Source organism: Phytophthora infestans, genomic scaffold (assembly GCF_000142945.1).
Source record: "Phytophthora infestans T30-4 supercont1.9 genomic scaffold, whole genome shotgun sequence".
NCBI lineage: Eukaryota > Oomycota > Peronosporomycetes > Peronosporales > Peronosporaceae > Phytophthora > Phytophthora infestans.
The window spans coordinates 1,416,630-1,440,064 of record NW_003303750.1 but is presented as its reverse complement, the minus strand read 5'-3'; the positions used below and the strand labels follow the sequence as shown (position 1 = coordinate 1,440,064).

Genomic DNA, 23,435 nt, shown 5'->3' with positions numbered 1-23,435 from the left:
TGATCTATCCTGTGGGTTTGGGTGGTGCGGTTCCCCATCATATTACTCATTGGCTGGGAAGCTTATTAACTATTCGTACGAGTTTGGAAACCAACTCACACAACAGTTCTCTGGTAGCGTATGGTGCGACGACCACACCTGCGTTGAGCTTGACGAAGGTAACCGTTGTTTTGATGCGAATATTGCGCTTCGGCGAGCCATGGCGAGTGTTTTGGGGCCCACTGCAATCAACGAACTTAAATTTACATCGTGGTCCACTGTCGTAAAAGCCCTTGGCCTTCTCTGGGATACGGAATCTGGTTGTGTGTCGATTCCAGCGGACAAGATTAACAAGGCCGTTCAGCGTATCTCGAATCTGCTTGGAGCTCGATCGATCACTAAGACAGCAGTTCTAAAAACTATCGGAAGTCTTCGTCATGTTGCGAGCTGCTCTCGCCCAGCTCGCGCGTTTTTCCAGCGACTTCAGTTTACTGCAAATTCGCTGCCAAAATTCGGCCAACGGCAACTGCTCGCAGATGCTCGAGACGATCTGCACTGGTTTCTTGCTGTTCTCCAGAACCCTGTCAAGTTCAATTCGATACCAGTAGCTCAGTTTGCAGATCTATCCGAACCAGCAGTTCATGTTTTCATGGATGCTAGTGGACAAGGCCTTTGTGCGTTAGAACCAAATTTCAAGCGCTACATTCGTCAACGGTTTTCACACGAAGAATCCAAGACGCTATCAATCAACGTGAGGGAATTACGCAGTGCGGTTCTCGCTGTTCTACATTGGGGACCGCATTGGCACAGTCCAACCAGTACGTCTCCACTTCATGTCCAATTTCACATTGATAACACATCCGCTGTTACGTGGGCAAACAAACGAGCCAGCAAGCATCCAACTGCTCAGCTGTACAATCGAAAACTATCACATGCCGAGTTCCAGTACAACCTTGTGTGTACGGCAACACACATTCCAGGGAAACTAAATGTCATGGCTGACGCTGGATCCCGGGCATGGAGTAGCAATGATCAGGCAGCAAAGTTATGGACTAATTTTTCTGCGCCGTGGTTACAGGATCACATCGAGCCTCCTTTCGACGATCTCTCAGCCGTATGGGATCGCTGCTACTCCGACACTCCCTGGCAAGCTCTACCCATTCCAAATATCTCGCGCATTGGCGTCAATGGTGCAGATTCGCGCACAAAATGGGGTGGTCACGTTGGCTGAACGAAAAGAACTCATCTCGTCGACTAGGCTACTTCGCCACGGTCTCCTGGGCCCATGGGGCGAATCGCTATCAGCGAGGCAACCAACTGGGCACTATCAACCTCAAACTGGCCAGCGTTAAATGGTTCCATCGACGATACAAGGACCTGACACTGCCAGCAACACCTCGTTTGGCTATGCTACTGCAGGGTATTAAGCGTCTTTCATCCCCCAAACGGAAGAAGCAACCTCTCACCATGCCATTTCTGCGCCTTCTTCGCCGTAGTCTCGACTTCTCGAAACCACGACAGCGGCTTCTGTGGGGTAGCATATTGATCGGCTTCTTCTTCATGCTTAGAAGATCCGAATATTTGATGATCGACCACACAAGACACTTCTACTGTCTCAAGAACAGCAACGCATTCTTCTCCGATCAAGATGGTCAAGAAGTTGGGTACACACAAGCTACATCAGTAACAATTGGACTCGAGGGCGCCAAAAACGACCAGCATGGTCGAGCAGCGTGGCGGACAGTGCATGCGTCCGGAGATGCAGAAGTATGCCCGATCCGAGGTCTGTACCATATTCAGAAAGCACGGCAAGAACTTAATCTTCAGCATGAGCCGCACCTCTGCGGAAATCTAAGTGCGGGAACGGTGTCAAGAGCTTTGAAGCGGACAGCATGACGTGCTGGAGTATCAGCTAAAGACTACGCCAGTCACTCCATTCGTATCGGTGGTGCCACAGCTTTAGTGGCTGGAGGAGCTGACAGACTATCGATTAAACTCCTTGGGCGATGGGCTTCCAACTGCTTCGAAGAATACTCAAGACAATCCGCGCAGGCATCACTGGGGCTGTCAAATCGCATGGTGCAACGCAGAGAGTCGACAACGCGCCGAGCCCATTAACATCAACATGGGGCCGCTCACCGCGCCCTCGACTCACTGCAATGCACTACATTAGCACCAATCCGGTTGCGTGAAGGAAAGGCTGAGTATCCTAGTAGCGGATACTGCTATTTCCGGGAGCATAAGGATTCACAAACGTGCCTTCATGCGATTGAGCAGAGCATGAGATCAACCAACACATGCGATCGTGGATAAAGCTGCTCAAGATAGATGTAGTAGTGCTAACTAGACGGAGAGCGAAGCCGCTCACTCTGCTTCTTCCTCCGCACCGATAAAGTCGACCCGCCTCACCGCGCCCTCGACTCACTGCAATGCACTACATTAGCCCCAATCCGGTTGCGTGAAGGAAACTAACGATATAGAGTAGAAACCAAGAATTACAGCACGCGGGCGTGCAATCACTGTCAATCTGCATGAGTTGCAAAACAAACCTTGTGCCAATAACAAGAAGACTCATCAGTGCATTCATTCCTCTCCTTATACAGTGCTCTGCTAGTGGAATCGTGTACGGCAGTGGTGTAGATAGCCTATAGACAAGTTGCCCTTTTTTGAGTAGTAGTAGTGGCAGTAGCCGTAGTAGTAGTAGTAGTAGTAGTAGTAGTAGTGGAAGTATCCATATAGTAGTAGTATTAGCAGTGGTAGTATTGGCTGAAGGCGTAGTAGTAGTAGTAGTGACAGTAGCCGTAGTAGTAGTAGTGACAGTAGCCGTAGTAGTAGTAGTAGTAGTAATAGTAGATGTCACTGAAGGAATTGAAGTTGTTTCGAAGTAGTAGTCCAAAAATTGCTGACAAAGTAATACTTGTGGCCGCTGCTGCTTTTTCTTGTTGCAATAATAGTACCTCGAAGTATTAGATTGTGTAAGTATTCGTGTGATCGTGCATTCTCAAAATACGTCTAATATACTTCTCCTAAACCGTGATGTCTGCGTAACTACAGTTTGCAGTCTATCACTTATTGTTGACTCGACTCATTCTCTCAACGCTTCTCTCTCATCGTCTTCTCGATCAATCACAGCGAGCGAAGAAAGACAATGCCACGACGAGGGGTGACCACGATGGCTGATGCAACATCAACGCCCAGACCGCAGCTCGATCGGATCGGCTGCTCCTCGCTCTCTCACTCGTCATCTCGCTTCCTCTCCGACACTCGACAACCAACCTCCAGGGTCATCAACTACTTTTGCAACTGCCCAACAAGATGCACTCCAAAGTTCTCGCCATAGTGGGCCTGTGTGTCGCTGCTTCTATTCTGCATGCGACTGACGCTGCTAATAGAATGCCCCCACGTCGTCAACTCGGGTCTTACAAGGACTACGGCCACAGCCAGCACAAGCACGAGCACGACCACAAGAAACACCACCACCACGACAAGAAGGACCACTCGCGCTACTACCGTCGCCGCCTCGAAGATAAGGACACCAAGGCTACCGATTATAAGGACACCAAGGCTACCGAGTCTTCGGACTACAGCTACGGCAAAGGCGATTATGGTCACGGGCACGACCACCAGGGCTATGGCCATGATGACTATGGTCACGATGACTGTGGCCGAGATAGCTACGGCCACGATGATTATAAGCACAACGACTACAAGCACAAAGGCTACGGATACGTTAGTGGCGACGACTACAAGGGCTATGGTAGCGGCTACAGCTACAGCTATAAGAACTATGGAGGCGACTGCGACGACTACTACGGTCACGGCAACGACTACTACCCTGATTACTACTCGTCATATGGTGGTAGAAACCAAGAATTACAGCACGCGGACGTGCAATCACTGTCAATCTGCGTGAGTTTGCAAAACAAACCTTGTGTCATATACAAGTAAGACTCATCAGTGCATTCATTTGTCTCCTTATGCAGTGCTCTGCTAGTGGAGTCGTGTACGTAGAGAGCCTATCGACAAGTTGCCCTTGTTTGAGTAGTAGTAGTAGTAGTAGTAGTAGTAGTAGTAGTAGTAGTGGCAGTAGCCGTAGTAGTAGTAGTAGTATTTACTGAAGCCGTAGTAGTAGAAGTGACAGTAGCCGTAGTAGAATTAACAGTAGTAATAGTAGATGTCACTGAAGGAATTGAAGTTGTTTCGAAGTAGTAGTCCAAAAATTGCTGACAAAGTAATACTTGTGGCCGCTGTTGCTTTTCTTGTTGCAATAATAGTTCCTCGAAGTATTAGATTGTGTAAGTATTCGTGTGATCTTGCATTCTCAAAATACGTCTAATATACTTCTCCTAGACCGCGATGTCTGCATTACTACAAGAAATAAAAAGCTACTAGCTGCTGCCGACATTGGACATCCCCTATTATATTACAAACCTTATTTATAAGATTTACCCATAGTTTGATGCGGTGCATAAGATGCTCATCTTATGCATCAATGTGCACCAACCACGTGCATCCAACAACGCTATCCTGAAAATGTCAGGTTCATTCTGGAGCTTGGCTCCCGATAATCACGCGCAGTGCTTTCCTTGAAAGGTGTTCCCGGTCTCAAATTCACTTTTTATTCGAGAGCCTGCTTCTCGAGGTTTTAAAACGATTCTCGACAAATCCGGGTAACAATCATCGATGACAACTCGACAATAACACTCGGGGCTGCGTATTACGTCCAGTTGAATTCTGACCCGTGCATGTGTCTTGTTATTTTAATGTGTGTGCGGTCCTGTTCACCCCACCTCATTAGACTTATCAATACTTTAAGTAACTAAAAAGTAGATCGGGATTGAAGACAATGGTGCGGGGTTTGCATGCTTAGTTAAACAGTCATATCATGCTGATGAACGTGTTGATCCATTACATGTACCGGTACGGCCAGCTTAGCCTTGCTTGGTTGCCTTGTCGCTCTCTGCGTCATTGTTTAGAATCTTGTCAAGATCCTCTTGGTTCATGCGTGCTGCCTCTTCCAGATCGCGGTCATGAGCAACGTCGAACTCCTTGCCGCGAGCCTCGGGGCCGAGGAACGTAAGCAATACCAGGTAGGCGTACACCACTGCCATGAAGATGCAGATGACTTTTCCGTATTCGTAGCGGCTCACGCCCTCATCGGTTGGCGGCAGCGGGTAGTTCTCGCCAAGGCGCGCCTCGATGGTCGACGAAGCCGACGAGATCAAGTTGCCCAGCTGGTATGAGGTTCCGACGATCAGTGTGCTGTACGAAGGCGGTGAGAGCTCCATGAGATGGATGGGTACGACACCCCACGCTCCCTGTACACAGAACTGCTCGAAAAAGGCAGCGATCATTATCTTAGTGTTGTCCGTGTAGCTGTACGGGTACAGCAGCGCAGCACCGACGAGTGCCATTACGATGATACTCAGACGACGGCCAAAGATCTGGGAGTAGTAACCCACCAGGGTCCCACCGGTGATAGCACCGAGGTTGGCGACGACTTGTGTCACAGTGACTTCATCGGCGGAGAACTCAAACTGGTTTTTCAGCATCGTTGGGTACAGGTCTTGCGAGCCGTGGGACTGTTGTGAAGCAAGACGTATCAGTACAGCGACAGGCGATAATCAGCAATGATACTTTTCCGGTGGTATGCTTACCATGAAGTTGAAACCAGCCATAAGAAGGACCAGGTAGGTCAGCAGCATCCAGTGGCGCTTGAACGCGACCTTCCCCTCCGCGATGAACGTCTTGGTGATGTCGGGCGTAGCCTCGCGCACGGCCTGGCGCTCTTGGTACACCTTCGTTTCCGGAAGATACAATCGAGCAATGATGATCAGAACTGGCGGGCAAGCCCCGAACCAGAACAGCGGGCGCCATCCGTGACTTGTAGTGTTGACAAGAGCACGCGCAAAGACGACGGCCAGGAGGTAACCGAATGCGTACCCCTGCTGCATCATACCTGAAATGATACCACGGGCGGCCGGCGGGCAGTCTTCAAGAGCTGTCGCGGCCACGTTACCATACAAGCCGCCCATTGCAATGCCGAAGAACGCGCGAACCCACAGGAACTGCGTGTAAGTGGTGCAGAATCCCGTCAGGAGCTCCAGCACGATGAAGAGAATGTTATTGACCACGAATGGCCATTTGCTGAAGACAACAACAAGTAATCGCGGTTAGCCTAGCGTTTCACTGCTGGAAATTGCCATATATCGTACCGTCCCCAACGATCCGATGCGATGCCGAACGTGATTGAGCCGACCTGCACATAACAATAGTTTCACTGCTATTAGCCATAGGCATCGTGTTGACGGAGTATTAGTCCAATGGCGTACCGATCGCAGCATGAGCACAAGTGTGATGCCCCACGTGATGTCCGTCTTGGTTTTGCCGAACTCTTCCGCCAACTCCTCGATGGTCATCGACACGGTGAAGAAGTCAAACGCGTCCCAGGACCATGCAATGAACGCGATGAGGAACTGCATCCACTGAAGGCGATTGAGCAGACCAAGCACCTTGAACGGGTTCTCGGCTTTCTGCATGGGTGGTTTGAGCGTAGTGACACGGGACTTAAGGTATTCTCCGACGTTCATCTTCTCTTGCGGGGCAGGAGGCGTGCCGGAGACGCTCGGCGTCAACGCTGGAACATAGCCACTACCCGGCGACTCAGGGACTGGGGCCATTATTGGTCGGTGGTGCGAATCAGGCTTCGGCAAGAAGGGTCGAGATCCGAGCGCAAGTCCTCAAATTCGAGAATGAGAGATCGTGGTTTCTTTCTACTGCCCAGTGGGAATAATGAATGGCATCCCTGAGAGTATGCTCTTCACGTTTCAGGAGTTTAACATAGTCGTCCAGTATATTATTTACTGAAATGCAATCTGTATCTTGGGAAGTCCATCCTCGTTGAGCCCCGCAGATTAGTGTAGGAGATTAGTGTAGGAGATTTTAATCGAGCAAACAATGGGCACGGTACTACCGTAGTGCAGGTCAGCACAGCATGCAACTCGATCAAAATTTGATGTAAATTGCTCGGAGCAATGCAGACAGATTCAACTTGCCCCCCCCCCCCCTACAATAATTTCCGATGGAGATTAATGTAGTCGATACCGCCTTGCGACTAAAGGCGTGGTTCAAGATGAGTGTACAGACCATGAATGTACACTCGCAGATAAATTTCACGCTCAAACTCGGACCCAAGGCTTTAAAACTACGGCTAGTAGCATCACCAGCGTAACCCCTACCACCATGTCAGAACGAAACCGAGGTGGTGTTAACAAAACGACGGAGATTTTACTAGAAGACTGACAGCTAGAAAAACAAATATATAATCTCTCTTGAATTTCACGCACAAAAGCCTTGTATAGCATATGTACTGTTCTGGCAACGTCCAGAAATGTGTATCTGGGCTCCAGATACACAGAGACTCACAGTGTGTGCTGGGCCAGTAGCAGCACGTGTACTGTACTGTACATTGTACAGCAGGGACGTTGAAGCACTGAGCTCGCGGTATTCTAGTTCTTCAATGATTGGCGGGTGACGCAGGCCACGTTGAGAACGGCCGTCAAGCACATGCAGTGCAGCACTGCACGGCGCGTAGCAAGTTGCTGCCAGCAATGACATGATGGTCCCATGCCAACGCCAGCCATTAGCATGAAACCACTGTCCTTTTGAGTCTTGAAATTGAGAACGTGCCAGCTTGAGGACGAAAACAGAGACCATTTGTGAATTTACCAGCAGTCTATTCACAATTAGTTGACGACCTTTAGAGCTTATTACCGCCAGTGTATCACCATTCTTTGCGACGCGAAGTCTGTGTTCCCGACTCAGGCGTAGATTTGCCTGAGTCGGGAACACATAATACATATTATGCCCATATCGGCGGTAAGCATACAATATCTTACAGTATGTAAGATTTTGTGCATAAATAATAAATTGGGGCACTTACTAGCAAAGCCCCTCTCAATGCCGATGCAACGCATCCTCATATTTCCTGAGCTTATTTAGCCGAAGCAGTCAAAAACACAATACATGTAACAGATAATGCAGCATTTTTATTATATCTTTTAGCAATTAAAAATAAAAGGTTTAATTTGTAGAATCATTTAGCATTGTAGGGTTAATTTCGCGTGTGTTCGGCCTCCCTTGAAGGGGGCACGTTAAGAATTAAAGGAATGCTTCGAAAATGCCGCAGAATCCACCGCGTGCAGTACCCTTTACATTCTGCAACGCAGTGCATGGATGTACTGCACAGTATCGCGATCAAAAGAAACCAGCGGGCGTCGTATACTGTACAGCCTGGCTTGTGTATGAAGTTCCAGTACATGTGTTAGCGGGTCAGCGGTAATAGCGTACAGTATTACGGTCTGTAACTTAAACAAGTAACTACAGTACATGTAGTGCTTGGTACAGTACCGCTGTACATGTAGTACAGTAACTGTACTACAGTTCATGTACACTTTGTTCAGTCCCGGATCATCCGGGCCGGATGTGCGGCGCACCCCATCTGACAGAAGCTCTGTACATGGCAGTCAAGTCATGCCATGGCTGACAGTCAGACTGCCGGTACATACTTGCAGCTCGTGGTTGAAGTGGCGGCGATGTGCAGGAATGAGCTAGACTCTACACAGTGTCTACACAATTGTGTGGCAAACACCGAGGAAGTAATAGTTGGTGCTGCTACTAATATTTTATACATTTTAATACTACGAGTACATGTATTTGCAAAGCAGTCCCGGACATGCATTAGCTTAAGTATTGCAACCTCATTGAAACCAGATGGCGAGAGGTCTTTGTCGTTAGAGCACTCCAACAGTAGTGCAAAAAACGCAAAAATTACCAGAATTACGCAAGTATGTACACAAAAATGGTCTCCAACGCTGTAGCCGTAAAGTGGCGCTCTAGCAGAAGTAGTTAGAGATATATTAAATCTCAAGATCCGCGAATGCATCTACTTTTAACAAAAGCTACTACTACTATTGCAGCAAAACCAGCTTTGGCCACTTGTACTACTTCAACAACTAAGATTTGGATTACTACTTCATAACAACATCAGTTTCTGCAACTACTTACTACTACTACTACTATTACTCAAACAAGGGCTACTACCACTTAGGGGTTCTCCAATACTGTATTATACGGAATTGACTGGGGGCTCGTAGAAGTAAGCTCCGATTTTTGTTGTTGGAGGGCATCGTTCTTGAGGGAGGGTGCTCTCGGAAGTGGTAATAATCGAGTGAGCAGTTCGTTGCAAGCTGCTTGTTTGTGGACTCTGAAGTAATAATAGGCTATCAGATTCATACAGAGCTAGTATGGGCAATACAGACCTCAATATATGGCTGCTGACGTCCAATTGATTCGTAAGGCTACTTTTGTAAGTTATACTGCAAATGTTGGAGCAATATCATATTAATAGTTTTTAAGAAAGTTGCAGTAATCCGTATTTGCATTGTAAAAAACTGATTTTAGTGATTCTGAATTTCTTTATTCAGACCCCTGCTACCACTGCGCCCGTGAACATGTCTATGGGCTCTCTACAACACTGTACACGACTCCTCTAGCAGAGTACTGCACAAGTAGAGAATTGGATGCACGGATAAGTCTTACTTGGTGATAGCGCAACGTTTGTTCTGGCAAATTGACAGTGGTTGCACGTCCGCGTGCTGTATTAATAATTCTTTGTGTCTACTCTTAATTGTAAGATTCTACTCTACCGTTGCTGCAATTGGAGTTTTTAGTGATCCAAATACCCAACGAGCTGTGAAATATGAAAATATGGTGTCCCATATCACTTCAACATGGTAAAGCGATCACATCCATTGGCTTTGTATTCCTTACACCTGCCACTTTAGTTTTCTACGCTACACAATTCAACGCGGGCTTACAACGTCTTTCGCCCATATACTACTTTTCTCACACGGTTTCAGCTTGATTTTACTTGTCGTTCGACTTGTCGGTGGCATCCGACTTGGCCTCCTTCGACGCCTTCGACTCCGTCTTGCTCTCCTTCTTGACCGACTTGACGTCGGCAGCGTCCGTAGACACAGTCGCAGACTCTTTCTGACCATTCGCAGTCGCAGACTCTTTCTCGTCACCAGTAGCACCGACACTCGCTGTGGTCGACTCATAACCAAAGTAGCTTGGGTACCCGTAGTTGGAGTAGCCGTAGCCGCCGTAACTGGGGTAGCCGTAAGAAGAGTAGTAGTCCGGGTAGTATCCATTTCCATTGCCGTACCCACCATTGTACGACGAGTAGTAGTCGGGGTAGTAGCCGTTGCCGTTGCCACCACCATATGACGAGTAGTAATCAGGGTAGTAGTCGTTGCCGTAACCGTAGTAGTCGTTGCCGTGTTCGTAGTAATCATCGCAGTCGCCTCCATAGCTCTTAAAGCTGTAGCTGTAGCCGCTACCATAGCCCTTATAGTCGTCGCCGCTAACGTATTCGTAGCCTTTGTGCTTGTAGTCGAGGTGCTTATAATCAATGTGGCCGTAGTTATCGCGGCCACAGTCATCGTGACCATAGTTATCATGGCCATAGCCGTGGTGGTCGTGCCCGTGACCATAATCGCCTTTGCCGTAGCTGTAGTCCGAAGACTCGGTAGCCTTGGTGTCCTTATAATCGGTAGCCTTGGTGTCCTTATCTTCGAGGCGGCGACGGTAGTAGCGCGAGTGGTCCTTCTTGTCGTGGTGGTGGTGGTGTTTCTTGTGGTCGTGGTCGCGCTTGTGCTGGCTGTGGCCGTAGTCCTTGTAAGACCCGAGTTGACGACGTGGGGGCATTCTATTAGCGGCGTCAGTCGCATGCAGAATAGAAGCAGCGACACACAGGCCCACTATAGCGAGAAGTTTGGAGTGCATCTTGTTGGGCAGTTGCAAAACTAGTTGATCGAGCTGGAGGTTGGTTGTCCAGTATCAGGGAGGAAGCAAGATGACAAGTGAGAGAGCGAGGAGGTTAGTCCGATCGAGCTGCGGTCTGGGCGTTGATGTTGCATCATCCATCGTGGTCGCCCCTCGTCGTGGCATTGTTTTTCTTCGTTCGTTGTGATTGATCGCGAGTCGAAGAGAGAGAAGCGTTGAGAGAATGAGTCGGGTCAACAATAAGAGATAGACTGCGAACTGTAGTAATGCAGACATCGTGGTCTAGGAGAAGTATATTAGACGTATTTTGAGAATGCAAGATCACACACAGTCTAATACTTCGAAGTACTATTATTGCAACAAGAAAAAGCAACAGCGGCCACTTGTATTACTTTGTCAGCAAATGTTGGACTACTACATCAACTCAACTTCAATTCCTTCAGTGACTTCTACTACTACTATTACTACAACTACTACGACGACGACTTGCCACAACAGCTACTACTACGGCCACTTCCACTACTACTACTACTACTACTACTACTACTACGGCTACTGCCACTACTACTACTACGGCTTCAGCCAATACTACTCCTACTTCGACTACTACTAGTGCCACTACTACTACTACTACTACTACGGATACTGCCACTACTACTACTACTCAAATAAGGGCAACTTGTCTATAGGCTATCTACACCACTGCCGTACACGATTCCACTAGCAGAGCACTGTATAAGGAGAGGAATGAATGCACTGATGAGTCTTCCATTTGATGGCACAAGGTTTGTTTTGCAAACCCACGCAGATTGACAGTGATTGCACGTCCGCGTGCTGTAATTCGTGGTTTCTACTCTATATCGTAAGCTTCTACGCTACCGCTGCTGCAATCGGAGCATTGATCTACATCGCTAACGACTTTAGCAACTGATAATTCGGGGACACATGTCACTTTAACATGGTAAAGCGATCACATCCATTGGCTTTGTATTCCTTACACCTGCCACTTTAGTTTTCTACGCTACACAGTTCAACGCGGGCTTACAACGTCTTTCACCCATATACTACTTTTCTCACACGGTTTCAGCTTGATTTTACTTGTCATTCGACTTGTCGGTGGCGTCCGACTTGGTCTCCTTCGACGCCTTCGACTCCGTCTTGCTCTCCCTCTTGACCGACTTGACGTCGGCAGCGCACGACCGTCGAAATGGACACATGAAGGTCTACTACGACACCACTTCGAGACTCACACTTATCATTACACGCTTCCTGGGGAAACAGAGGCATCCTCACGGCTGGATCGGCGGCATATGTCACCTTGCACACTGTCGTGGGTGGCCGACTGGCACACAGTTCAACTCAGAGCGAAGTCGGATCATCTCGGAACTAAACTGCACGTCAGATCACCGGAGGACCCTATCCGAATCCGCCGGCCACCACGAATTCACACGGTACCTCAATTTGCAGAGGTCGCAGTCAAGAAGGCTACCACTCATGTTCTAAAAGAGTTTGCTGAGCGCTTTAGCAAAAATGTGTACTCAGCGGAAGAGACCAGCGTGCAGTGGGAGGCGTTGAAGAGTGAAATTGCTCGTAGAACCCGATTATGTATCCGAGAGCGGCGAAAATCAAGGAGACAATCTCTCAAACATGAATTGGCCCGATTGGTACGTCAGCAACACCGTCTGCTACAAGATAAAATGGGTCAACCTCCGACGGTAGAATCAATCACTGACGAGCTAGACGGACTTACACTGGACACAACAGCGGGGCCGACTCATGAAGCTCTCTTACGGCGGGCATTGCCGAGTGCAAACAGACTAGAAACGAGCTTAAACAACGCCGCTTGGTCCAAGAGCAGCCCACTGGACATGCAAAACTACACGTTCCTATTTTAGAAGAGTATCGTCTAAATTTAGCGACAATACTGTCCATAAGCTGGATCCGGTCCCAGGCGCACCAGTGAGAGGAGTTCACGACAAAGCTGACCCCTTGGCGGACGCGTGGACACCCATTCTACAGCAAGATGCTGCGGACTGGCCCAATGTAGAGGAAGTCGGCCATTGGATTCCCCGAGCGGACCAGTCCACACCAGCTCAGACCGCGATCGCTGCAGAAATTACTGAGGACGACGTGAGGGCTGCGCTCCACAAATGTGAACGAGGCAAAGCGCCGGGTTCGGATAGGCTGGGCAATGGATGGTATCGAGACTACGAAAACCTACTCATTCCGATTCTGGCAAAATCTTTTAATCTCTGGTACGACGCAGGAGTCTTCCCGCCTTCATTTCTGGACGCGGATATCTTCTGCCTCAAAAAAGGGGGATCCTCGCGAAATGCACTCAACTTCCGCCCAATTGCCCTGCTTAACACGGACTATAAGCTCCTGATGAAGATACTGGCAAGTAGAGTCAGCATGACGCTGCCAGATCACATACACCCCAACCAAAATGGCTTCGTTCCTGGTAGACAAATCCACGACACGATAGACCTGTACGAAGCAGCACAAAGTATGGTACTCACTGATCTCTCTCAGAGAGAGGCTTCTGCACTACTGCTGGACTTCAAGAAGGCCTACGACTCACTCGATCGAGCATACATGTTGTCCATTCTTAGGCGGAAAGGATACCCAGAAAAATTTGTCCGAGCAATTGACAGTACATTTGAAGGTACACGGGCGCGTTTCCTGGTAAATGGGTCCACCTCACGATATGTACGGGTTACGAGCGGAATTCTGCAGGGCTGCCCTTTGGCACCGATGCTGTTCATCCTGGCTTTGGACCCTCTGTACAGAAAATTGGACGGCTTTATGGGGTGCAAAAGGGGTCATAGTTCATTCAGAGACTGGTCGATTTGAGCTGCGTGTTGCGGGCTACGCAGACGACACTGCGGCCTTTGTCGCCAACCCGAAGGACATCCCTGCGCTACTCCACCTGGTTACCTCCTTCGGCAAGGCGTCGGGACTGCAAATTAACACCGACAAGACACTGGTTGTAGCACTACATCCGGAGGGAGCGACTTCATCAGTGACACTACCGCCGGAACTGCACTACCAACCGACCGATGCAACCTGCAGGTACCTTGGGGATCCAAGTTGGAAGTAAACGGAATCCACAGAGGTCGTGGACGGTAGCTCTGCAACAACTTACAACATGATTGCGGCTGGCAAGCCAAAACCTCCTCACTGTCGACCAGCGCAGCAGGATTGCCAGTGCCATCATTATACCGAAACTCCTCTATACAGTGCGTCACGCATGGCCGTCGGTGATGGAGGTCCAGGCCATGGACTCGAGAATTAAACACTACGTCTGGCACGGGCACTTCACAACCGATGCGGAGGATGGCAGAGCGTGGCTTGACGCAGACTTGGCAGCCTTGCCCAGACACAGAGGAGGTCTCTCACTGCCTAACCTACGCGTGGAAATCCTAGCGCTTGCAGCAATAGTAGTCGGCATTTGGGCACATTCAGCAACAAGACAAGCTCACATCGTCGGAGACGTCCTTTTCATCCGTGAACGGTTTCCTGTAGCACCAAGTGTCTACATCACACCAGGGTACGTTGACCCAACATCCGGCACATTTCGACACCAGTCCACACTATGGGAAACAGGAAAATTACTCGTCAGCATGGATGGGGCACCGAAAGGAGTCGAGGAATTACCTGCACTTTTGAACCCGCTTGCAATGGCAATATACAGTCAGTCGGACACGATTAAAGAAGGAGGACACTCTAATTATGGACTGCAGGACAATCCTAGCCAACATCACCCCGGTAAGGTCACAACTGGAACAGGTATCACCTATTAAGCTCGCGGTGGAATGGCTGCCGTATACAGACATGACTACGGTTAGAGTATGGGACCGGAATGGGATCTGGACAACGTTGGCACAGGCGTGTCATCTATATGAAAAAACCAACACAATTCTACAAGACACGGTCACTTGGACGAGAATGACCACAGGTCGCTTGAATTTCACCTTCAGAACCACGCGGAATGGGAGTTGCAAGAAAGCCCAGAACGAGAATTTGGCCTTGACACTGGTTAGTAACTTCGTCACCATTGCGGAAGTCCTAGTGTACCCATCGGAAGTGCGATTCACTGCGAATTCACGGGATCATCCGTTAACAGTCACTCTGCGTCGTGGGGATACGGTCGAGGCGATACTTCGGACGGAGGCTGCAGGACCTACAGCATGTCGGCAGGTGGACAGCTTACACTCGCTGCACCGCTGTCTAATCTCGGTACTAGTTCCGAACACCGTGGTTTTAACTGTACGGCCGCACCCGTATCTGTGTCGGCTTGCATGCTTGTGGGTAGGTGGTCGGTGGTGGACCCGGCCCAGGAATGATTACAAGAAACGAGCAGCGCTGCACGCTCTAAAAAGAGGGGCGTCCAAGGCTAGCGAGAGACAATTAAGATGGCCAAATGCAGACAACGTAGCAGCGGCGAGTTTGGATGCCTTTGCCTGGAAACAAGTCCGCAGAATCGTCGGTTTGGGCCCGTGGGGGGAACTGCTTCTCATCCGTCTGAAATGGAATGCTTTCTGACTATATGATGTTGGTAGTCACAAGGTGGGCTGCCCTCATACCGGCTGCATTCACCTCACTGAGGCTGATATCTATCACGTGTTTTGGCCCTGCCCAGCCGCAGAAAAACTGAGGGGCCAGCTGACAAAGCCTTGGAGGAGGCAGGGGTCCCAGCAGGCCTTTTCAATCGCGCGCTGTTCAGTCTATCTCTTCCCCAAGTTCCGGCGGGCATTTGGAAGAAAGCAGAGTCAATGTTCGAGCACAACTCCTCTAGCCTTTTCATCGAAGCGGTCACTACACTGGTGGACCATTGCTGGAGACTAGGGGCCGTGCTGTACTTTCATGCAGTGTGGCGATGGCGAGTTGGTCACTTCGATGCACTTAACAATATTACGGACTCTCACCGCACTGCGCAGATGAAGGCTAGACTCCAACATGGATACGAAACCGTTTATAGGCATATAAGCACACATACGCAATCGACGCATGCAAGAATGGCGCAACAATTACTGCGGACAGCCCTCGCGACCGAAGTGGTGATGAAACCAGAATTCATGACAGGTGCCTGTTTTTCGATGGGGGTTCACGAGGCAAGCCGGGCCCCGGCGGGAGCGGGGCCATCGTCGTTCGGACGGGAGCGATGATGGCAGGTGTACAAGTGGGCTGGATAGGATCTATGTCCTATGCCAGCAAGAAGACCACCAATAATATGGCGGAAAATCTGGGCCTCCTTGCAGTGCTCAAAGCCTGCGAAGCACGAAAGTATGAGCCGTTGCACGTCATCGGGGACAGCGCCATGATAATCCGGCAGCAGGCACAAAGGAAACCCCCCAAGGCCAAACACCTGCGCAATTACTACTGGAGTAGCCGCAAAATAGCGGACAAGCTAAATGTCATCCAATGGCATCACCACCTCGGAGGGCAGAACAAGATGGCCGACTGTCTGGCTAACCTTGCAATGGACTCCAAACGCAGCTTCCAAATGCACGTCACAAGTGACACAGCACAACTGCAAAGATGGAATTCGGTATTATCTCATATGGATGGCGATGTGGCTCAGTGGCAATCGGCCATTCGACCATCGATGCGAGACAGCATCCTCATGGCCCCCCAATAGTGGAGAGAAAGAGGGGAGAACTGGCCAAGTTGGCCGGAAGACGAACAGCGAGAGGCCGGGTCAGGGACGGCGGCGCTGTACAGGGTATAGGAAGTCGTTAGCCAAAGCAGTTAAGTGACATCAATACTACTCAACCAAAACCTTGACGTTGGGACCGTCCGTAGACACAGTCACAGACACCTTCTGACCATTCGCAGTCGCAGATTCTTTCTCGCCACTAGTAGCACCGACACTCGCTGTGGCCGACTCATAACCAAAGTAGCCCAGGTACCCGTAGTTGGAGTAGCCGTAGCCGTAGCCGCCGTAACTGGGGTAGCCGTAGGAAGAGTAGTAGTCCGGGTAGTATCCATTGCCATACCCACCATCGTACGACGAGTAGTAGTCGGGGTAGTAGCCGTAGCCGTTGCCACCACCATATGACGAGTAGTAATCAGGGTAGTAGTCGTTGCCGTGACCGTAGTAGTCGTCGGAGTCGCCTCCATAGTTCTTATAGCTGTGGCTGTAGCCGTTACCATAGCCCTTGTAGTCGTCGCCGCTAACGTATCCGTAGCCGTTGTGCTTGTAGTCGTTGTGCTTATAATCATCGTGGCCGTAGCTATCGCTGCCACAGTCATCGTGACCATAGTCATCATGACCATAGCCCTGGTGGTCGTGCCCGTGACCATAATCGCCTTTGCCGTAGCTGTAGTCCGAAGACTCGGTAGCCTTGGTGTCCTTATAATCGGGAGCCTTGGTGTCCTTATCTTCGAGGCGGCGACGGTAGTTGCGCGAGTGGTCCTTCTTGTCGTGGTGGTGGTGTTTCTTGCGGTCGTGGTCGTGCTTGTGCTGGCTGTGGCCGTAGTCCTTGTAAGACCCGAGTTGACGACGTGGGGGTATTCTATTAGCGGCGTCAGTCGCATGCAGAATAGAAGCAGCGACACACAGGCCCACTATGGCGAGAAATTTGGAGTGCATCTTGTTGGGCAGTTGCAAAACTAGTTGATGGAGCTGGAGGTTGGTTGTCCAGTATCAGGGAGGAAGCAAGATGACAAGTGAGAGAGCGAGGAGGCTAGTCCGATCGAGCTGCGGTCTGGGCGTTGATGCTGCATCATCCATCGTGGTCGCCCCTCGTCGTGGCATTGTTTTTCTTCGTTCGTTGTGATTGATCGGGAAGTCGATGAGAGCGAAGCGCTGAGAGAATGAGTCGGGTCAACAATAAGCGATAGACTGCAAACTGGAGTAATGCAGACATCACGGTCTAGGAGAAGTATATTAGACGTATTTTGAGAATGCAAGATCACACGAATACTTACACAATCTAATACTTCGAGGTACTATTATTGCAACAAGAAAAAGCAACAGCGGCCACTTGTATTACTTTGTCAGCAAATGTTGGACTACTACTTCAAAACAACTTCAATTCCTTTAGTGTGACGGGGTCACACAACACATTGCACAGAGGAAGTGCTTAAGGGTATTAACTACCCGAGTGAACGTAAGTCCACGTGTTCCCGGCCTCAGTGGGAACGGTTTGCTACTTCGAGGAGTAGATTTAAGACTGATATATTTATAAGTAAGATAAGCTTGGGTCACATACAAAGTAGAGGTTACCTATAGTGGAGCTAAGTAGTCATGCCATGACTGGTTCCGAGAGCACCTGGTACCGTGTATCAGGTATCCACAAGAGTGACGGGTCACTCGTTATGTAACATGGGGCACACTGGATTGTACCCCGTTACATCCTCCCGCACTTAACTGAGAATCACCTGATTCTCCAATCACAACTGATTCTCCAATCAGAAGTGAGAGAATTAAAACACCAAAAGGTAAATTCTCACACTGAGCAGCCACGAGACTGGCGCGGCTCTCAGTCACACCCACAGTGACTTGTGCTGCCAAAGCTCACTGGGATTTGCATCCCTATGCTCACAACTGTGTTGGCCGCAAAGCCTACACTCAGAGCTGCCTTAGCTCCTGCGCTAGCGCGCGTACAGTGCTTTGGCACAGGGTGCAATAGCATCCGAACGTGTGGCATTCGCCCACAGTTCGCACCAGGACACGACAGTCCTCGTGAACGCGTCCGGAGCATGGTGTCTCCCGCGAGGGACGACACCGAGAAGGGCAACACCTTCCCCAGCACTAGAGGGAGCTCTCAGCTCACCTCGGGCCATGCCTTTAACTTCAGCAAGGATCCATCCTTGCGGGCGGAGCTTCTGCCACGCTCTCTTCGCGTCTTGGTCACCATACCAACGGCGCGAAGGTGTCCTTCATCGACACCGTGTACCGTGACGGTACACAACCGTGGTGTAGGTGTCTCCCATCGACACCATGTACCGTACGGTACTAACCTTTCGTGCGGTACGCCCACCACAAGGTTGCCATGTTTGGCGGCAACAGCTTCTGCTGTGCTGTCGCCTGAACAGATTCATGGCCAGTGCTCGCATCATGCACGACGCATGTGCAAGCACAGTGTACAGGTCCATGGGCCCGTACACGAGGTACGCTGTGTACGACACGTACCACAGCTACCATAAGTGCTCCGTGCACGTCATGTGTGTCATGGACGACGAGTTCATTACGTGGAACTCCTAGCAGGTCGCTCGACAGCAGCCAGTGCCGATGCACGGTACGTGCGTTGACTCACAGCGTCCAGAGCGCATCGGGTCGTGGTATGGTGCGTATCCTTTGCACCTATACCAGTGTCTGTCACAGACACCATGTACCTTGATGATACTCGACCGTGGTGGGGCATATCTCACCACCATGCCACTGCGGCGTTGGTGTCTGGCATTGACACCGAGTACTCACGGGTATTAACCCATGGTGAGGCAAGCTGCCATCACCGCGGTGTCATGCTCGGTGCGGCACCAGTTACGACTGCGTGCCTTGCCTCGACCACCACCTGGTCAGTTGTGTGTGCACTCGTGCACCACACTTGGGTAATGGCTCCACGGCCCATTATACCCAGCGCGTTGCGTACATCACGTACCGCAACCGCTTTGTCGGCGGGTGAGACGTTCCGTTCACCCTACTCGACAGGTCGTTCATGACCAAGGGTCCAGTGCGTTGATTGCACTAGGCCCGCGCTTCGCCTCGTGTGTGGTTGCTTGCAACCTCAACACTGCTGATTCGCTCAGCGATTCCGAGGCACCTTGCGCCCGTGGCTTTCTTCGCCACTATGTCTTGTTCGGCTAGAGCTACCGCAGCTCTAGCCCGGCTGTTTGCCTCCAGCCTGCAGTCGATGTACATCGACGCCTGGGTTCCGTAAAAAACTTGGTCTTACCTCAAGACCAGGGAGGAAAGGTATTTCCGAGCCTCTCCCCCACTTACACTCGAGACTATTGAGTCTCTCGTGGCTTGTGATAGCCACTCGCAGCCCGACGGCTACCAGCCTCTTGGAAAGTCAGGGAGGAAAGGTATTTCCGAGCCTCTCCCCTCACTTAACCTCGAGACTACTGAGTCTCTCGTGGCTTCTAATAGCCACTGGCAGGCGCAACGGCTCTCCGCCATGTGCACTGCGTCGGTATGGTCGACCGCGTCGACTGAAGGCATTCAGCCTTCGCGTCAGCAGTTTGAGTCTGCGCGACTTGACGTCGAGCGAGTTGCTCACGTCTGGCGAGGCCAAGACAACCTTGCGCCTCGAGCCAATGGCTCTGTGTGCGGCGCTATGTTACTCGCCTTGGGTGTGGAACTCTGTTACCCACCTTGGTTGTGAGGAACTCTGTTACCCACACCGGAAGCGCATACAGCGACTTCCTTATCAGTTATGGTTTGAGTGACCTTGCGTGGAACTTTGTTACCCACGCTCGGAGCACCGAATGGCGGTCTCCTTAAGCAGCTTCGCTGCTTGCGGAACTTGTTACCCGCAGTGTGGACCTATGTTACCCACCTGGTGAATGCCCTTCGGCATCACCACTGTCGAAGCGCATACGGCGCGACGACCTTCGGTGTTGGGATCGGCTGGTGTGGCAGACCCGCCCACACACCGGACAGAGTTGGTGTCCACCGACCGAGTCAGAGGAGTCCGGGCCCTGGACTCCGAGTCGCTTGAAGCGACGTCGGCCTGAACAAGGTTCAGACCCGACTTGCGGCGGCTGACGTGACGTGGCACTTCGTTTCCCACGTCGTGATGTCTCGTTGACGACATCAGAGGCACTCGAGACCTCATGTGGCACTGTGTTACCCACACAGGAAGCATGGACAATGCATTCCTCTTCAGTTATAGTCTGGGCGACCGCGTGTGGTACTGTGTTACCCACACAGGAAGCATGGTCATGCCTTCCTCTTCAGTTATAGTCTGGGCGACTGCGTGTGGTACTGTGTTATCCACACAGGAAGCGCATTCAGCGCCATCCTCTTCAGTTAAGGTCTGGGCGACCGTGTGGTCCTGAGTTACCCACCTGGTTAGCGCTTAAAGGCATAACCACTGTCGAAGCCCGTACGGCGCGACGACCTTCGGCGTTGGACGCTGCTGGTGTACCAGGTCCACACGCCGGGCAAAGACCCACGCCCGTGGCATTGCCGCAGCGGAGCATGGTCTTGCTGTACGTAGAGCTGTCGGCGCGTTGACAACTCCGTGACGCTTCTGCGTCCTGGCGGTCTGTATCAGACGCCCCAGTCATGACGGAGGTGGGAATATGACTTACCAATGCTCCGTCATAGACCTGGACTGGTAGGCCCTTCTCAGCCTTGCCACACCAAAGTCCGGGCTGTGCCTTATGTTCGGCACAGCCATGTTGTTCATGGCGAGAGCTGCAAGCGACACCGCGGTGCGCGAGTTCATCGAGCCGAAACGTTCAGGTCCGTTGAGGACCATTGGTACTTCCTTCACCGTACCAAAGGCTAATCGACCGAGGACCAGCCCACGACCGCCACTCTGACATAGAGTGCAGTCGGATGTCGCTATGCCAAGCGACGTTTCGGCGGCGTATCAACGCCCCAGAACTCATCAAACGATCAAGGGGTACCGTACCCCCGTACACCGAGTGTACTACCAGCAGCCCATCACTGCCCTTCACCGGTTTGAGAGAACCACGTCTCTCTGGGCTAAGTCCCGTGGTGCGCACAGCCTGCACACCCATCACGAAGGCTTAGCGCTCTTCAGTAGGGCATACTGCTCCTACTGTGGCCCGGGAGTCTCGTCCACCTGGACGTGACCTGCGCACCGGACTTGGGGCCCACGGGCCGTCTTCTTCCGATGACTAGCGAGGGACACACACGCTGGTAGTGTCCATGTCCGCCGCATCCATAGCAGCGGACCAAGCTCTCGGCTGAGCTTAAGTCCATGGGCACGGGCTCGCGGTACGCACCGGTATCAACGGGATGCGTGACAGCAGGAGCGATGCTCCGCCTCCCGAGGAACGCCATTCTCATCGTGGCGATGTTCCTCTTCCCGAAGAGTACCAGCCTGCTTGTGGCTGTACTCTTCTTGGAGGGCGATTCGAATCGCCTCCTCCATAGTTGTTGCTTGCACCCGGAATAGCTGGGTGCGAGCAGGACCGACCTTCAGGCCGTACATGAAGACTGTTGTCTTAATGTCTTCAGGCAGAAGATTCCCTGCCAGAGATGCCACCAGCGTGCGCATCTCTTGCGCGTACTCCTGCAGCTCACGTTTACCTTGCGAGAAAGCGTGAGCGCTGGCGGAACTTGTTGTTCGCCGGTAGGAGCGCGGCTCGAAGCTGCTCACACAGCTGAGCCCAGGATGCAAAGCATCCAGGAGACGTCGTCTCCCTGGTGTATGCCCAGTGCTTGGCACGTCCACCAAGGTTGGACAGGGCAAACGCCACCCGAACTGGCTCGTCCGAGATGAGACCCGCCTTCATGGCGATCTCCACCTCACGGACCCAGAAGTGAAGGTTCTCTCCTTCCTTCCCCTCAAACGCGGGGACCTTCAGCCACACCGGCTTAAGCCTGGTTGCCTGGGGAGCGGCCATAGTGACCTCCAAGCTCCCGCGGACGTGAGCAATGAGACCACGCTCGTAGGTCTCAAACGCGGTCACGCGTTCTTGTTGCTCGGCAGGCGTCGTCGCCGCCAAGCTGCGAAGGACATCTTGTCCAAAGATGCCTCCCATCTTCCAAACAGACACGTACTGTGAGTCGTTCAAGCGAGGAAACTCGCTTCGGTCCATCTTGGCTCAAACGTTGAGCGCACAGAGGATTCAGGTAGCTCAATCTACCCGCGATGGTGTTGGATTGACTACGAGTGCTACCAAGTGTGACGGGGTCACACAGCACCTTGCACAGAGGAAGTGCTTAAGGGTATTAACTACCCGAGTGAGCGTAAGTCCACGTGTTCCCGGCCTCAGTGGGAACGATTTGCTACTTAGAGGAGTAGATTTAAGACTGATGTATTTATAAGTAAGATAAGCTTGGGTCTCATACAAACTAGAGGTTACCTATAGTGGAGCTAAGTAGTCATGCACTGACTGGCTCCAAAAGCACCTGGTACCGTGTACCAGGTGTCCACAAGAGTGACGGGCCACTCTTTATGTAACATGGGGCACACTGGATTGTACCCCGCTACATAGTCAATCCACGCCACCGCGGGTAGACTACCTGAACCTCTCCGAAGTTCGTTACCATGGATAGGAACGACTTCTCCCATATGAACGACTCTCAGTTCGAGTCGGTTCGGAAGATGACAGGCATCTTCGGGATGGAGGCCCTGCAGAGCCTGGTGTGATGCAGTAGAACACACAAATACCGTCAGATGTGGATTCCTTACACAAACCACAACAATTCGCCGAGTTAGGTCAGCGGTTGTATGGCCTGCGCAGAGGGTGGTCCCCTCGCTGCAGCGGGGCTGCCGTAGCTTTAGCGTCAGAGGAAGACGTTCGACTCAAAGAGTCACTAATACTAAGTTCCTTATCCAAAGGACACTTACAGCCCAAGACCAGGGCTCAAAGTTAACACCTTAACTTTTATGCTTCAAAACCAGAAGTGTTTTATTACTATTATGCGGCCAAGCCGCCTAGGGGTAAATGTATCT

General features: G+C 51.1%; 5 protein-coding genes across 5 annotated transcripts; 2 read left to right on the top strand and 3 right to left on the bottom strand.

The window, feature by feature from the left end:
- Positions 1-628: 628 nt before the first annotated feature.
- PITG_05903 (uncharacterized protein) lies at positions 629-1,799 on the top strand (the record flags this gene model as incomplete). Its single annotated transcript, XM_002998102.1, has 3 exons — positions 629-1,050; positions 1,092-1,712; positions 1,763-1,799. 3 exons carry the CDS (start codon positions 629-631, stop codon positions 1,797-1,799), a joined length of 1,080 nt encoding a protein of 359 aa, XP_002998148.1.
- Positions 1,800-3,294: 1,495 nt separating this feature from the next.
- On the top strand, positions 3,295-3,927 carry PITG_22792 (M96 mating-specific protein, putative; the record flags this gene model as incomplete). The annotated part of the gene is made up of 1 exon (XM_002998101.1): positions 3,295-3,927. One exon carries the CDS (start codon positions 3,295-3,297, stop codon positions 3,925-3,927), a length of 633 nt encoding a protein of 210 aa, XP_002998147.1.
- A 983-nt stretch (positions 3,928-4,910) lies between these two features.
- PITG_05902 (Major Facilitator Superfamily (MFS)) lies at positions 4,911-6,659 on the bottom strand (the record flags this gene model as incomplete). The annotated part of the gene is made up of 4 exons (XM_002998100.1): positions 4,911-5,561; positions 5,637-6,126; positions 6,195-6,238; positions 6,312-6,659. The coding sequence occupies 4 exons, from the start codon at positions 6,657-6,659 to the stop codon at positions 4,911-4,913; spliced, it is 1,533 nt and encodes a 510-aa protein (XP_002998146.1).
- Positions 6,660-9,906: 3,247 nt separating this feature from the next.
- PITG_22791 (M96 mating-specific protein, putative) lies at positions 9,907-10,827 on the bottom strand (the record flags this gene model as incomplete). Its single annotated transcript, XM_002998099.1, has 1 exon — positions 9,907-10,827. One exon carries the CDS (start codon positions 10,825-10,827, stop codon positions 9,907-9,909), a length of 921 nt encoding a protein of 306 aa, XP_002998145.1.
- Positions 10,828-16,594: 5,767 nt separating this feature from the next.
- On the bottom strand, positions 16,595-17,422 carry PITG_22790 (M96 mating-specific protein, putative; the record flags this gene model as incomplete). The annotated part of the gene is made up of 1 exon (XM_002998098.1): positions 16,595-17,422. The coding sequence occupies one exon, from the start codon at positions 17,420-17,422 to the stop codon at positions 16,595-16,597; it is 828 nt and encodes a 275-aa protein (XP_002998144.1).
- Positions 17,423-23,435: the final 6,013 nt, after the last annotated feature.